The following is a 17415-nucleotide window of genomic DNA, read 5'->3' on the forward strand; positions in this document are numbered from 1 at the left end:
ACAACTGACTCACTTCCCAAGCCCTCTCATCCACAACAGACTGCATACTTGCCCCTCTCTCCTAAACTCTTGCATTCACCTCCCTAACAACCCCATCCACAAAAATATTAACAACCATGGAGACATCATGCACCCCTGCTGCAAACCGACATTCACTGGGAACCAATCGCTTTCCTCTCTTCCTACTCGTACACATGCCTTACATCCTCAATAAAAACTTTTCACTGCTTCTAACAACTTGCCTCCCACACCATATACTCTTAATACCTTCCACAGAGCATCTCTATCAACTCTATCATATGCGTTCTCCAGATACATAAATGCTACATACAAATCCATTTGTTTTTCAAAGTATTTCTCACATACACTCTTCAAAGCAAACACCTGATCCACACATCTTCTACCACTTCTGAAACCACACTGCTCTTCCCCAGTCTGATTCTCTGTACATGCCTTCACCCTCTCAATCAATACCCTCCCGTATCATTTCCCAGGAATACTCAACAAACTTATACCTCTGTAATTTGAACACTCACCTTTATCCCCTTTGCCTTTGTACAATGGCACTATGCATGCATTCCGTTAATCCTCAGGCACTTCACCATGAGCCATACATACATTGAAGTATCCTCACCAACCAGTCACCAACAAAGTCACACCCTTTTTTAATAAATTCCACTGCAATACCATCCAAACCCGCTGCCTTGCTGGCTTTCATCTTCCACAAAGCTTTCACTACCTCTTCCCTGTTTACTAAACTATTCTCCCTGACCCTCTCACTTTGCACACCACCTCGACCGAAACACCCTATATCTGCCACTCTATCATCTAACACATTCAACAAAACTTCAAAATACTCACTCTATCTCCTTCTCACACCACCAATACTTGTTATTACCTCTCCATTAGCCCCCTTCACCGATGTTCCCATTTGTTCTCTTGTCTTATGCACTTTATTTACCTCCTTCCAAAACATCTTTTTATTCTCCCTAAAATTTAATGATACTCTCTCACCCCAACTCTCATTTGCCCTCTTTTTCACCTCTTGCACCTTTCTCTTGACCTCCTGCCTCTTTCTTTTATACATCTCCCAGTCATTTGCACTATTTCCCTGCAAAACTCATCCAAATGCCTCTCTCTTCTCTTTCTCTAATAATCTTACTTCTTCATCCCATCACTAACTACCCTGGTTACGAGGCATGGGCTATAGATAAGGTAGTGTGGAGGAGGGTGAATGTGTTGGAAATGAAATGTTCATTTTTCATTATACTCAATTGCTGTTTCCAGCGTCAGCGAGGTAGTGCAAGGAAACAGACGAAGAACGGCCCAACCACTCACATATACATATATATATATATATATATATATATATATATATATATATATATATATATATATAGGGAAGGAGAAACGGGAGACCAAATTGGAGGTGGAAAGATGGAGTGAAAAAGATTTTGTGTGATCGGGGCCTGAACATGCAGGAGGGTGAAAGGAGGGCAAGGAATAGAGTGAATTGGATCGATGTGGTATACCGGGGTTGACGTGCTGTCAGTGGATTGAATCAGGGCATGTGGAGCGTCTGGGGTAAACCATGGAAAGCTGTGTAGGTATGTATATTTGCGTGTGTGGACGTATGTATATACATGTGTATGGGGATGGGTTGGGCCATTTCTTTCGTCTGTTTCCTTGCACTACCTCGCAAACGCGGGAGACAGCGGCAAAAAAAAAAAAAAAAATACATATATATATATATATATATATATAGAGGATGTGTGGATCAGGTGTTTGCTTTGAAGAATGTATGTGAGAAATACTTAGAAAAGCAAATGGATTTGTATGTAGCATTTATGGATCTGGAGAAGGCATATGATAGAGTTGATAGAGATGCTCTGTGGAAGGTATTAAGAATATATGGTGTGGGAGGAAAGTTGTTAGAAGCAGTGAAAAGTTTTTATCGAGGATGTAAGGCATGTGTACGTGTAGGAAGAGAGGAAAGTGATTGGTTCTCAGTGAATGTAGGTTTGCGGCAGGGGTGTGTGATGTCTCCATGGTTGTTTAATTTGTTTATGGATGGGGTTGTTAGGGAGGTAAATGCAAGAGTTTTGGAAAGAGGGGCAAGTATGAAGTCTGTTGGGGATGAGAGAGCTTGGGAAGTGAGTCAGTTGTTGTTCGCTGATGATACAGCGCTGGTGGCTGATTCATGTGAGAAACTGCAGAAGCTGGTGACTGAGTTTGGTAAAGTGTGTGGAAGAAGAAAGTTAAGAGTAAATGTGAATAAGTAGGGTTGAGGGTCAAGTCAATTGGGAGGTGAGTTTGAATGGAGAAAAACTGGAGGAAGTGAAGTGTTTTAGATATCTGGGAGTGGATCTGGCAGCGGATGGAACCATGGAAGCGGAAGTGGATCATAGGGTGGGGGAGGGGGTGAAAATTCTGGGGGCCTTGAAGAATGTGTGGAAGTCGAGAACATTATCTCGGAAAGCAAAAATGGGTATGTTTGAAGGAATAGTGGTTCCAACAATGTTGTATGGTTGCGAGGCGTGGGCTATGGATAGAGTTGTGCGCAGGAGGATGGATGTGCTGGAAATGAGATGTTTGAGGACAATGTGTGGTGTGAGGTGGTTTGATCGAGTGAGTAACGTAAGGGTAAGAGAGATGTGTGGATATAAAAAGAGCGTGGTTGAGAGAGCAGAAGAGGGTGTTTTGAAGTGGTTTGGGCACATGGAGAGAATGAGTGAGGAAAGATTGACCAAGAGGATATATGTGTCGGAGGTGGAGGGAACGAGGAGAAGAGGGAGACCAAATTGGAGGTGGAAAGATGGAGTGAAAAAGATTTTGTGTGATCGGGGCCTGAACATGCAGGAGGGTGAAAGGAGGGCAAGGAATAGAGTAAATTGGAGCGATGTGGTATACCGGGGTTGACGTGCTGTCAGTGGATTGAATCAAGGCATGTGAAGCGTCTGGGGTAAACCATGGAAAGCTGTGTAGGTATGTATATTTGCGTGTGTGGACGTATGTATATACATGTGTATGGGGGGGGGGTTGGGCCATTTCTTTCGTCTGTTTCCTTGCGCTACCTCGCAAACGCGGGAGACAGTGACAAAGTATGATAAAAAAAAAATAATAATATATATATATATATATATATAAATGCCTATACATGCACATATACATACATATACATTTCATCATATACATACATATACACACAAACATATACATATATACTTGCTGCCTTTATCTATTCCCGTAGCCACCCAGCCACACAGGAAACAGTATCCCCTCCTCCAGCGAGGTAGCCCCATGTCATGTATAATGCACCGAAACCACAGTTCCCTTTCCACATCTAGGCCCCTTCGACCTTTCCATGGTTTACCCCAGATGCTTCACATGCCCTAGTTCAATCCATTGACAGCACGTCATTCGAATTCACTCTATTCGTTGCATGCCTTTCACCCTCCTGTATGTTCAGGCCTCGAATTGCTCAAAATCTTTTTCACTCCATCTTTCCACCTCCAATTTGGTCTCCCGTTTCTCCTTCCCTTCACCTCTGACACACATATCCTCTTTGTCAATCTTTCTTCACTCATTCTCTCCACGTGTCCAAACCATTTCAATACACCCTCTTCTGCTCTCTCAACCACACTCTTTTTTATTACCACACATCTTTCTTACCCTTTCATTACTTAGTCGATCAAACCACTTCGCACCACATATTGTCCTCAAACATTTCATTTTCAACACATCCACCCTCCTCTGCACAACCCTATCTATAGCCCATGCCTCGCAACCATATAACATTGTTGGATCCACTATTCCTTCAAACATTCCCATTTTTGCTCTCCACACATTCTTCAATGCTTCTAGAACCTTCGCCCCCTCTCCCACCCTGTGACTCACTTCCACTTCCATGGTTCCATCCGCTGCTAAGTCCACTCCCAGGTATCTAAAACACTTCACTTCCTCCACTTTTTCTACATTCAAACTTACCTCCCAGTTAACTTGCCCCTCAACCCTACTGACCTTAATAACATTGCTCTTATTCACAATTACTCTCAACTTTCTCCTTTCACACACTTAACCAAACTCAGTCACCAACCTCTGCAGTTTCTCACCCGAATCAGCCACCAGCACTGTATCATCAGTGAACAACTGACTCACTTCCAAGCCCTCTCATCCCCAACAGACTACATACTTGCCCCTCTCTGCAAAACTCTCCCATTCACTTCCCTAACCACCCATCCATAAACAAATTAAACAACCATGGAGACATCACACACCCCTGCTGCAAACTGACATTCACTGGGAACCAATCACTTTCCTCTCTTCCTACTCGTACACATGCCTTACATACTTGGTAAAAACTTTTCACTTCTTCTAGCAACTTACTTCCTACACCATATACTCTTAAAACCTTCCACAAAGCATCTCTGTTAACCCTATCATATGCCTTCTCCAGATCCATAAATGCTTTTCTAAGTATTTCTCACATACATTCTCCAAAGCAAACACCTGATCCACATATCCTCTACCACTTCTGAAACCACACTAATCCCCAATCTGATGCTCTGTACATGCCTTTACACTCTCAATCAATACCCTCCCATATAATTTCCCAGGAATACCCAACAAACTTATACCTTTGAAATTTGAAAACTCACCTTTATCTCCTTTGCCTTTGTACAATGGCACTATGCATGCATTCTGCCAATCCTCAGGCACTTCACCATGATCCATACATACACAATACCCTTGCCAACCAATAAACAACACAGTCACCCCCTTTTTTAATAAATTTCACTGCAATACCATCCAAAACCGCTGCATTGCCGGCTTTTATCTTCCTCATGGCTTTCACTTCTTCTTCTCTGTTTACCGAACCATTCTCCCTGACCCTCTCAGCACACCACCCTGACCAAAACACCCTATATCTGCCACTCTATCATCCAACACATTCAAAAGTCCTTCAAAATACTCACTCCATCTCCTTCTCACCTTATCATTACTTGTTATTTCCTGCGAATTAGCCCCCTTTCCCAATGTTCCCATTTGTTCTCTTGTTTTACGCACGTTATTTACCTCCTTCCAAAACATCTTGTTCTCCCTAAGAGTTAATGATACTCTCTCACCTCAACTCTCATTTGCCCTCTTTTTCACCTCTTGCACCTTTCTCTTGACCTCCTGCCACTTTCTTTTATACACCCCCCAGTCATTTGCACTACCTCCCTGCAAAATTGTCCAAATGCCTCTCTCTTCTCTTTTACTAACAATCTTACTTCATCCCACCTCTCACTACCCTTTCTAATCTGCCCATCTCCCACCTTTCTCATGGCACGAGCATCTTTTGTGCAAGCCATCAATGTTTCCCAAAATACATCCCATTCCTCCCCACTCCCCTTACGTCATTTGCTCTCACCTCTTGCCATTCTGCACTCAGTCTCTCCTGGTACTTCCTCACACAAGTCTCCTTTCCAAGCTCACTTACTCTCACCACTCTCTTCACCCCAATATTTTCTCCTCTTTTCTGAAAACCTCTACAAATTTTCACCTTCGCTTCCACAAGATAATGATTAGATATCCCTCCAGCTGCTCCTCTCGGCACATTAACATCCAAAAGTCTCTTTCACACACCTATCAATTGACACATAATCCAATGATGCTCTCCGGCCATCTCTCCTACTCATATACGTACACTTATGTATATCTCTCTTTATAAACCAGGTATTCCCAGTCACCAGTCCTTTTTCAGCACACAAATCTACAAGCTCTTCTCCATATCCATTTACAACACTGAACACTCCATATACACCAATTATACCCTAAACTGTCACATTACTCACCTTTTCATTTAAATCATCCATCACTATAACACGGTCTCATGCATCAAAGCTGCTAACACACTCACTCAGCTGCTCCCAAAACACTTGCCTCTCATGATCTTTCCTCTCATGACCAGGTGCATAGACACCAATAATCACCCATCTCTCTTCATCCACTTTCAGTTTTACCCATATCAATCTTGAGTTTACTTTCTTACACTTTATCACATAGTCCCACAACTGCTTCAGGAGTAGTGTTACTCCCTCTGCTCGACCTCTCACCAACCCCTGAATTTACTCTCCCAAACCACTCTTCCCCTTTACCCTGAGCTTCATTTCACTCAGGGCCAAAACATCCATGTTCCTTTCCTCAAACATACTACCTATCTCTCCTTTTTTCTCATCTTAGTTACATCCACACACATTTAGACATCCTAATCTGAGCCTTCAAGGAGGATAAGCACTCCCCACATGACTCCTTCTTCTGTTTCCCCTTTTAGAAAGTTAAAATACAAGCATTAATGGGATGGCCTTGGGTATGGCCTCAGCTGCCCGTGCTGTCTCAGGTAAAAAAAAATAATCATTGCCAATAAAATGACTGTTACTATACAGTGACTTTCTTCATATTATCTGTACTTTCAGATTTTCAGTAGCTGTAGTACAGTAATATCAAACATTAAAAAATAGAGTAGTTAAAATGATGGAAAAAAAATCTCAGTGAAATGGTGTGTAACTAATTGTAACTTGTCCACTTGTTTCATGTATAGTACCTAATACCTTCAGGAGCCAGGTACAGTCCTGGGAATGATTTATGATGCTAAATTGTCAGAGAGAAAATGATATTATGGCATTAACTAATGATTCAACATAATTTTCCTTCTTGAAGTAAGTTCACTGATAAGAATACAAAGGGTATTTACAATACACTCATAATGTACACTATCACCACCATCTCAGGACTGGATTAAAAGGTTGAAGAGCCCTTAGCCATTTTAAACATTTCAAGGAAGTCCAAAAGAGAGACAGGCCATGAGTAGGCATGATAAGCAGCACAGCTTTCTGTAAGATAAATCTTTTCATTCCATTATAAAAGAAAGCACGTTATTCCTAACTAGAAGACAACATAGCTATGCCAGAAAATGTTGGTGTTTGGGTGTGGGGCTCCTTTGGGCATGGGTCCTTGGGCCATGGCCTAACAGGCCTATGCCTTCATCAGGTCCTGCACCATCCATCACCACCTCATGTGCTTAGTTCTATGAGTCTTCCTTTGTTTGTGAGTTATAAAATTTTTATTTACCCTATCTTAATTACATTTATCTATTTCATTTCATTATGTAGGCAGAAGTTGGTAGGTAGCCACCAACCAGGTAGGTATATTACCAGTACTACCTACCTGGTTATCAGGAGGGATAGAGACAGCTGCAAAGTGAGCTAGCAATTCAGTGGTTGTCTAGTTGCAATACTCTAACTCAAGTATGTGTTTCCTCTCTATCTCACCCACACAGGGAAAGCTGGCATTCTGTCCTCAAACACAGAATCTCTCCTTGTCACACATATCACTTAAAAACACTCAGTTCACAAAACTCATTCTTCATCACTAGATTTTCCTGTGCTTGGTGCTACGCATTAGCCCTGCCCTTTGGCAAAATGGTATGAGCAATAGATAGTAGTAGTAGGTATGAACATCATGCAGGGGCATTAGGTAGAAACATTAGGTCAAAGTAATAAGTAGGAACATTAGATGGGAGCATTAGGTAGAAGTAGCAAGTTGGAACATTAGGCAGGATCATAGGTATACACACTGGATAGAAATAATTGGTAGCTACATTAGGTAGGAGCCTCTGGAAACACTGTGTTTGAGATGCCCTCTGCCAGTGGCTTATTACGGGTGAGGCACTAAAGGCTAAGAAGTGGCAGTGATGTTTCACTAGCTATGCAGACATTTTTGCTGTGGCAACCCCCCCCTTGAAGGACTTCCCAAAGGGACTGGGTATCAGATTATTTCAATAGGTGCCTATTGTTTTCTTGCCATGAAAAGGTGTTGGAAATGGGATTGGGGCAGTAATATATAGGGTGTGGACAACATCCACATTTTTTACATATATATTTGTATTTCTATTATGCATTTTCACATTATGCAAATTTTTTTGGTACACAAGGACTCATAGTGTTTCATAATGACAACTAAAGAAAATTATTTTATTCATACTCCACTGGTGATAAGATACAACAGCTTATAAATACAAACAAGTTTTCCTTTTCTCCACAGTGGTATGGCTCACTTTGCTTCATTTATGGTGAAAACCTAAGTTTACCCACTTCATTATGTAAAATCAGTATCTAATAAGGTATTATTACACTAGTAAATGTGTGAAAGCTTAGCGTTCCTCATAAGGTGACCTTTATTGGTTGAAATGTGATTCACAATGATTTTGAATGACCCTTCACATCAGAGGTTAATCAGAGATTTGGCATTTTTTTACTCAATGATAAAAGTACCATTATTTCAAGGTTTAGTCAAGTTAAGGATATCACAGAAATATCTACCTACAATGGGTTCTTTCTTTTTTTCCACATAACACTGAAAATACAGTAAATAAATGGGTTGTTAAGTAAGGTTTTCACAGATTCTGTTGATTTTTAAAATTGTTTCCCTCACTTTTACATTCTCTCAGATCAGGCTTTCTTTTGCCTTTGTTATTTAAGATTTTTGTGAATTCTGTTAATCTTTAAAAAAGTATCCTTACTTTATGGTAAAACATTTTTCCAGATCAGCAGAGCCATTTTCACTGTCAGTTACTTTAAAGTTTTGTAGGTTCTGTTGATTTTCAAGTGTTTCCCTCATCTTAACACTTTCCTAAATCAGCATAGTCCTCCCCAGTCCCAGAAGGTAAGGTTTTCAGTGGTTCTGTTGATTTTCAAAAGCGGTAATTTTTAGAAGTGTTTCCCTGGTTTTTATAGTACCCATTTTCCCAGATAAGCATGGCCCTCCTCATTAAAAATTTAAGTAACGTTTTTAAAAGTTTTGTTGATTTTTAAGTGTTTCACTTATTTCTACAATGCCTCATATCTTCCAAAATTATCATAGCCTTCCCCCACTGTCAGTTTTGTGAGGTTTCCTTCAGTAGGGGCAAACTTTTAGTCAGGAATGTAACCTCCCTTCAATGACCATACAGCTACACTTTGCTGGAGTGACAAATCTCCAGGGATGTAACCCCATCATTCTACAGGGACCCTTTGTATTGTGGAAAAACAAATAGGGAGAATTTCCTGGCTGACGGACTGATTTCATAAATCATTTGATATGCCCTTTAACATTCTAGGCTCTCACATTGCTTTGGATGAAAAATGCCATATCATTAATCTTTCTAAATTTACCTGATTCTCATTAATTTTGAAACAATAAGCCTTTCAGTTCTGATTAGCCTATTCCAATACATAAAAGATTACATAAAGATAAACAGTACTCTTAATATCCTTTTTGTAGTATACCCATTTATGCCTGAGGGCATCAGTCACTAATTTACCTCCAGGTCCTAGAAGTTCTCATTGTTATATCAGCATTCAAGTCTCAAGTTCACATTTATAATACATAATCTACTCAGAGCTCATGTACCTCCATATGGTACAAAAGTAGAGATGCAATTAAAAAATAAAATGCAGAGATACAATCAAATATCTAATTCACTGATGAAAGTAGTTACTGGAAATAAGTTAATAAATATTTACTGAGAAAATAATGAAGCAAAATAATCTTCGTATGAATAAAAAAAATATATATCTAATATGAGACATATGATTACATCCCTGCTAATTGATATTTACAGTGATACCAGTCCCTTGTATAAACTACCTTTATCTCTTACTAGTTACAGGTACTTGTAGGCTATCTTTTCAGCTTGGTTCTGTGCACCAATGGATTTCAAGAGGTCACGCACTTCCTTTAGGGCAGGAGAATGAGCAGCCGGATCAAGCTTTTCAGCAAGTTTGACGAGGAAATCTTCAAGACGGCCAAGGAAAGCATGAGTGCCCTCACTTTTTACCCAGGCTCGTGGCAGTGCATTGACTACCTGTAAAATTCATATATTCATTATATTAATGTCTGCAGAGGTATGAGGTGGTATGTTATCTCATCTTGGATGTTTTTTGTTTCCAATGTGTAGAGATTATGACTAAGTGTAATACAAGAGGTGAATTAAAAAGTTTTCAGAGCATGATACAATAGCTCTTGATGTTAATGTATATGGCTGAGCTATCGGTGACAATCTGAAGAGGCGAGTGGCAACAAAAGCTGCATTCACATGGTCCCTAAATCACCAAACAAATTTCATGGGAATAATGAAGTAGTACTGAATGGGCACATGGAAATATTTAAATTTCCATTTGGACACCTGGAATTGTTCAAATTTCCAAAGATAAAAGTACAGTAATTCCTTCAGTATGGATAGTAAAAGATGAGGAAGAGTAATTAGGGTATGCTTAAGAATATGCAAAATATGAAATTACCAAGGAAAGTCATGTCAGAAATAAATACTTGATGAAAGAGTCTTTTTATCCTACCACAACTGCCATTAAAAGTAGCCTCTCATGCATAAAACAGGCTAGGCAATAAATATCACCAAACATATAGTAAGCTGTGACAGGGTTTAGGAACACCAGCACTCTGTGTTACAGAATAAACCCTTTTAATGATAAAAAGCCAATATATTTGCTTTAACATTTATTAACTATCAATTTATATATAATTACCTTGGACCTCTTTCTAAGAAAAAGTCTTTGTGTTACTCAGGACCTCTTTCCATTGGGTCATACATCCCATAGCTGCACTACTTCCTGGAGTAGAGAAATGTGGGCTCCTTAAAAGTGAGAAATTCTTTGACAAGACTATACACCCAATGTTACAGCCTCCCCAAAGGTGACTTTTCACTCATTGTGAAAGCTCATGCAAGCATAGTCTGGTAACATCTTTACAGCTACTGATGCAGTTAGCAAGTATACCCCACTCCTTCACAAAATATTTTGTTCTATTATGACAAGCCAGAATACCTACACATCCTTGAAAGATCTGCCACGTCTCCATGCATGCTCCTATCTGCAAGCAACACCAAAACTAGTGGATTTATCTATCTATCTATATCTCTGATGCTGTTTCCTGCAGGAACTACTCCCATCATGGAATGGCCACAGCAAAAGAGTCTCCACTTATCTCTACCCTTACATGCCTCCCTCACATACACCAATTCCACACATTCTTCCACTCTTTTGCCCATGTCACAGGTAATTTTCCTCTCATACCAACCCCTTCAACTGTTTTATACTATCATACTATCTTATTACTGTCTTGTCATCATCCCTGAAAGATTTTGGGGAGTCATGTGTAGTTGCCCTTGACATATCTAAGGCTTTTGAAAGGGTGTGGCATTGGGGTCTCATCTCTAAGCTTGGCTTTTCTCCCTCACTTTGCTCCTTCATGTCTACCTTCCTCTCTGGCCGGCCTATCTCTATGGTCGTGGATGGATCAGCCTCCCCCATTTTCTCCATCAACAGGGGTGTCCTTCAAGGTTCTGTCCTGTCCCCTACACCTTTTTCTCCTTTTTTTCAACAATTTCCTCTCCACAAAAAATGCAATGCACTAATATGTTGACAACTCAACACTGCATTCATCCACATCCTTCAACTCTCCTCCCTCTTCTCTCACTCAATCTGCATCTTGTCATGACACAGCTTCCTCAGTAAACACACTTGGACAGGATATCTCAGTGGAGTTCACAAAATCTTGTTAAGTTTAATGCCTCCATAACCTAGTTTCTACCTCTTTCTCCATTGAAAACTCCTCACAACTCTGGTCTCTCCATTGATGGTTCTGTAATTCCACCTCTTGATTCAATGAACATACTTGGTATTACTGTAACATCCACTCTTTCTTGGAAACAAAACATTACAGGACTAGCTAAGTCTGCTGCTAAGAACTGGGTGTCTTGTTTAGATGTTGAAACTTCTTTTCTGAACAGTTGCTCCGTTTATACAAGGGGTTGATTCGTCCTTGTTTGGAGTACTGCTCACACATTTGGGGTGGTTCCAGCTTGACAGAGTTGAGTCAAAAGCAGTCTGCCTTATAAACTGTCCCAGGCTAACTTCCAAATTTGACCCCCTTGCCCTATGCCACAATGTTGGTTCACTTTCCCTCTTCTATAGGTATTATTTTGATTTTTGCTCCCAAGAGTCTCTGGCTGCTTATGTGCCCCCACCACTAGCTAAATCATGCAATACTCGGCAAGCTACTGTGTTGCATGATTATTGTGCAGCCATCAGGAACTCAAGGGTGGGTCATTTCAATACCTGCCTCTTTCCCTACACATTGTAGCTTTGGAACTCCCTACCTTTTCATGTCTTTCCCAATAACTATGACCTGGCACATTTCAAAAGACAGGTTTTTCACTTTCTCAAAAATTCATAAATACTTTCCCTTGTCTTTTCTTTTACCATTTCAAAATTCTCTCTATATTCAAATTAAGGCCCGGCCTTGATGTGGAATTTTGTCTATGACTGGAGCTTTCAACATTAAAAGAAAAAAAATTCTTGTAAACTCCCAGTCTTAAATTCTTTCCACTCTGCATTCCCTGCCATACGACATCTCTCATACACCTTTTCACTTCTTTCTTCATTCCATCTAGTCCTGCCATATGTTCTTCTCAAATACCTCATTTTCACGGCCTGGATTCTTGACCTTTGACTCATTCCATGTCCATGTTTCAGTTGCATAAGTCAGGGTTGGGGAGGATTATGCTATCCCTGAATCCTCTCTTCACTTCCATACTTACACCCGTACCCTTCATTATTCTACTAAGGGACCCAACAACTCTTCTGCCCTGTACTGCTCTCCCTTATCTTTCATTCCATATCACCAAACTTATCCAAAACAGCTCCTTAATACTTAAATCCTCTCACCTCTACCAGTCATTCTCCAAACACATCCAAAGCACAATTTAGTACACTTTCTTCTTTCACTCAACATGGTTTTACAAAATCTATACTTTCACTCTGTTTCTTTTCAAACACCATTACTTTACTTTTAATTGCATTTCCCTTCAATTACCTATGCTTACACATACCATACAACACACTTCCAACCTTCTGCAATTTCTCTTCACTCTCAGCAAACATAGTATCTCCTGCAAACAGGCTTGCCATTAGCCACCAAATCTCATCACCACACCCCCATCTTTGCACCCCCTTTCCATAGTTTTGCTTTCATCTCTCTCTCATCACTCCATCCATATATATTTCAAAAAGCCACAGTGACTTCACATAGCCTTGCCTCAACCTACATGTATACTGAAACTTTCACTCATCTCTCCATCTACTCTTACACATGCATTTGCTCCTCCTTTGATCCATGCATCCCCTACCTTTCCTAAAACCACCTTGCTCCTCATTTACTCTGCATTCAGTCACTTCCATTACTCTATCAATCAACATTCTTGCATATACTTTTTCTGATACACTTAACAGACTTATTTATTTATTTATTATACTTGATTGCTGTCTCCCGCATCAGCAAGGTAGTGCCAGGAAACACGAAGAGTGGCCCATCCACTCATACACACATATTCATATACATAAACACCCTTACATGCACATATACATACATTTACATATCAACATATAAGTACATATACACATGTACATATTCATACTTGCTTGCCTTCATCCATGCCTGCCGCTACCCGCCCCATAGGAAACAGCATCGCCACCCCCTGCTCCAGCAAGGTAGCTCCAGGAAAACAGACAAAAAAGGCCACATTCGTTCACACTCAGTCTCTAGCTGTCGTGTGTAATGCACCAAAACCACAGCTCCCTATCCACATCCAGGGCCCACAGGCCTTTCCATGGTTTACCCCAGACATTTCACATGCTCTAGTTCAGTTCACTGACAGCACTTATACCTATAATTCCTACATACATCCTTAACACCTTTTCCTTTGAATAAATAACATCTTTTCCTTTGAATAAAAGAACAATAATAGCTTTCACTCAATCCCTCTGCACAACCTTCTTTTTCCATGCTAAATTACATATCAGATGCATCCACTCTACCACACTTAGTCCTCCATACTTCAGCATTTCAGCTATAATCCCATCCACTGCAGGTACCGTTCCAACCTTCAGCCTCATTATTACCATTCTTACCTCCCTTTTTGCTATTGGCCCTTGCACTTGTATCTTCTTCCTTCCATCCTCCCTTTCTCCCACACTCATCACTTTTTTGAAATACTCTTTCCATCTTCCTTTCACTTCCTCCTTTAGATTCAGCAACTCCCCTTCCTTACTTCTTACATTAATATTTCCACTCTTACATCTACCTCTTTCCTTTTTCACCTCCTTCCAGTATAATTTCTTATTATTCTGAAACTTTTCACTCAACCCTCTTCCAAAATTTTCATCTCGTCTTTCTTTGCTTTCCGCTATTAGTTTCCTAACATTTTGTTTACATATCTTACATTCATCCCTACTCCTTTGCTGAATTTTCACTGGTATCAAGCAATCTACAATATACCTTTTTCTTCTCTTCCACAGCATTTCTAATCTCTTCAACTGACAATGCATTGCCCTGTTTATTCCTACCTATGTCTCACAACCTTGTATCCAACTACTAATTCTACAACCTTTAATACTATTTCTCATAACATTTTAAACACCCCATTCACATATGACTGCATCTCTACACTCACTGCACTTCCTTCGAAGCTTTCAGTTACCTTCCTTCTAAACTCCTCCCTACATTTTCCCAATTCATCTTCTTGCTTGCCAACATTTTTACCTCTCCTTTCTTCCTTGCACTATACCTCCACTCTTCCCTGATCCTCAGCCCCACAATGACTACGAAATGGTCAGAGTCTCTTACGAATCCGAATCTCTTACGAACTCTAGCATCTAGCACGGCCCTTCTCTTCCTTCTTTCCTCAACCATGCATATCTGTGGATCATCTTGTACTAAAAAATTGCTTTTTGCAAGGAATAAACCCCTCTCAGCACAATTATCTACAAGAGAACTTTCATACTCATTCACTCCATGTAATCCCCATTTACCAACTATTTCACCAATTTCATCACATCTCACTTTCACATTTATATTACTCATTATGACCACATTTTTCTCCTTCTTAAAACCTATTATCCAGTTATTTACATTTCTCCAGAAATGTTTCACTTCATCCTTGTACAATCTTCATATTCACAGGTGCTTATACACATATCCATGCATACTTCAAAATTCCTATCTATGCTTTCACCCACACTATTCATGATCCATTTTATCCATGTTCTGTAACACCCTTCCACACTCTCAGTGATAGCAGATATGCACATGCTTCTTTTCCCTTTCCCCAATAATTTTCACTCATTCCCATCCATACCACTCCTCCTTCCATGCCCTCCCATAACTTCCATTTTCACTCCAAACACCCTGTCCAAGGATATGGATTTCCCTAATCCCCAGCACATCCAAGATATAACTTTTAAACTTCTCCATAAGCTCCCTTCTTTTACTCTTACAAGTCATCCCATTTACATTCAGCACCATCACCCTTAATCGCTCGTCTCTTGCTCATTGGTGTACGACTAGACTCCAGTGTCACTTCTTAACCTTTTTTGCTTCAACCTTAATAGGCCACTGGCAGAGGGCAACTCCAGCACAGTGCTTCCAGAGACAGCAAGGCTCCAAAACTGTCCAAAAACTAAAAAGTCCCAGCACATGGAGCTGGTCAGTGCCTCCCCCTATAGTTCCATCCCTAAGGGGTGTATTAATGAGGCCACCATGAGATAGCAGGGTGAAACTTGAATACCCTAGAAAACTAGAGTACTCCTTTGAGGTATTGAAACTCAAAAACTTTCCCCAATTTTGAGCCTACTCACAGTAACAGCATCTCCCAACTCCACTGGTTACGATACTGCTACGATATGTGTTTACATGCGTTCTGCTGTCTGTTCATGTTGTAAATACCTCTTAATAATGTTTTCATATGTCATTCTTTACATGTGTGTTTGGCATTATAGAATGTTTATTTATGTTCATTATACTTGATCACCATTTCCAGCATAAACAAGGTAGCACTAGGGAACAAACAAAGAAAGACCCATCCACTCACATACATAAATACATATATGTACATATACCTATCAAATATACATACACATATACATATATACACATGTACATATTCATACTTGATTTCCTTCATCCATTCCCAGCGCCACCCCGTCCCACAGGACGCAACTTCACCACCACGTGTCTGTGAGGAAGCACCAGGAAAAGACAAAAATGCCACGTTCCTTCAAAGTCGCTATATGTCGTGTAATGCACCAAAACTACAGCTCCCTATCCACATCCAGGCCCCACACACCTTTCTATGGTTTACCCCAGATATTTCACATGCCCAAGTTCAGTCCATTGACAGCATGTTGACCTGGTATACCACATCGTTCCAATTCACTCTATTCCTTGCATGCCTCTCATCCTCTTGCATGTTCAGGCCCTAATCACTCAAAATCTTTTTTCTATCTTTCCACCTCCAGTTTGGTCTTCTAATTTTCCTGTTCTCTCCATATATATCCTCTTTGTCAGCCTTTCCTCACTCATTCCATATGTCCAAATGATTTCAAACACACCCCCTTTTTATTACCAAACATCTCTCTTACCCTTTCATGACTTCTCAATCAAACTACCTCACACATTTCATTTCCAACACGTCCACCCTCCTCCGTACAACCCTATCTATAGGCCATGCCTCGCAATCATATAATATTGTTGGAACTACTATTCCTCCAAACATACCCATTTTTGCTCTCCAAGATAACATTCTCTTTCCACACATTATTTATTGCTCCCAGAACCTTCGCCCCCTCACTCACCCCATGACTCACTTCCACTTCCATGGTTCCATTCACTGGTAAGACTAAAACAACTCACTTTCTCCAATTTTTCTCCATTCAAACTCACCTCCCTATTAACTTGTCCCTCAACCCTGCTGAATCTAATAGCCTTGCTCTTATTTACATTTACTCTCAACTTTCTCCTTTCGCACACTTTTCCAAACTCAGTCACCAACTTCTGCAGTTTCTCACTTGAATCAGTCACCAGTGCTCCAACTTCAACAAACAATAACTGACACTTCCCAGGCCCTCTCATCCTCAACAGACTGCATACTCAACCCTCTCTCCAAAACTCTTTCATTTACCTCCCTAACCACACCATCCATGAACAAATTAAACAACCAGGGGGATATCACACACCCCTGCTGCAGACCAACCATCACTTAGAACAATCTCTCTCCTCCCTTCCTACTTGTACACATGCCTTATAATCTTGATAAAAACTTCTTTCTGCTTCTAGCAGCTTACCTCCCACACCGTATACTTTTAAGACCTTCCACAATGCATCTCTATCAACCCTACCATATGCCTTCTCCAAATCCATTTGTTTTTCTAAGTATTTCACACACAATCTTCAAAGCAAACACCGGATCCAAACATCCTCTACCACTTCTGAGACCACATTGCTCCTCCCCAATCTGTAACTCTATATATGCCTTCACCCTCT

The 17415-nt window shown here is 40.4% G+C and overlaps 1 protein-coding gene across 1 annotated transcript in view; it reads right to left on the minus strand.

Annotated features, from left to right (window-relative positions):
• The window catches only part of LOC139749894 (PAX3- and PAX7-binding protein 1), a 393872-nt gene that overhangs the window by 22653 nt on the left and 353804 nt on the right, over positions 1-17415 (minus strand). The window contains 1 exon segment of the mRNA XM_071664284.1: positions 9670-9886. Coding sequence (XP_071520385.1) covers positions 9686-9886 — 201 coding nt within the window. The 3' untranslated portion in view covers positions 9670-9685.

Source organism: Panulirus ornatus, chromosome 8, assembly GCF_036320965.1.
Source record: "Panulirus ornatus isolate Po-2019 chromosome 8, ASM3632096v1, whole genome shotgun sequence".
NCBI lineage: Eukaryota > Metazoa > Arthropoda > Malacostraca > Decapoda > Palinuridae > Panulirus > Panulirus ornatus.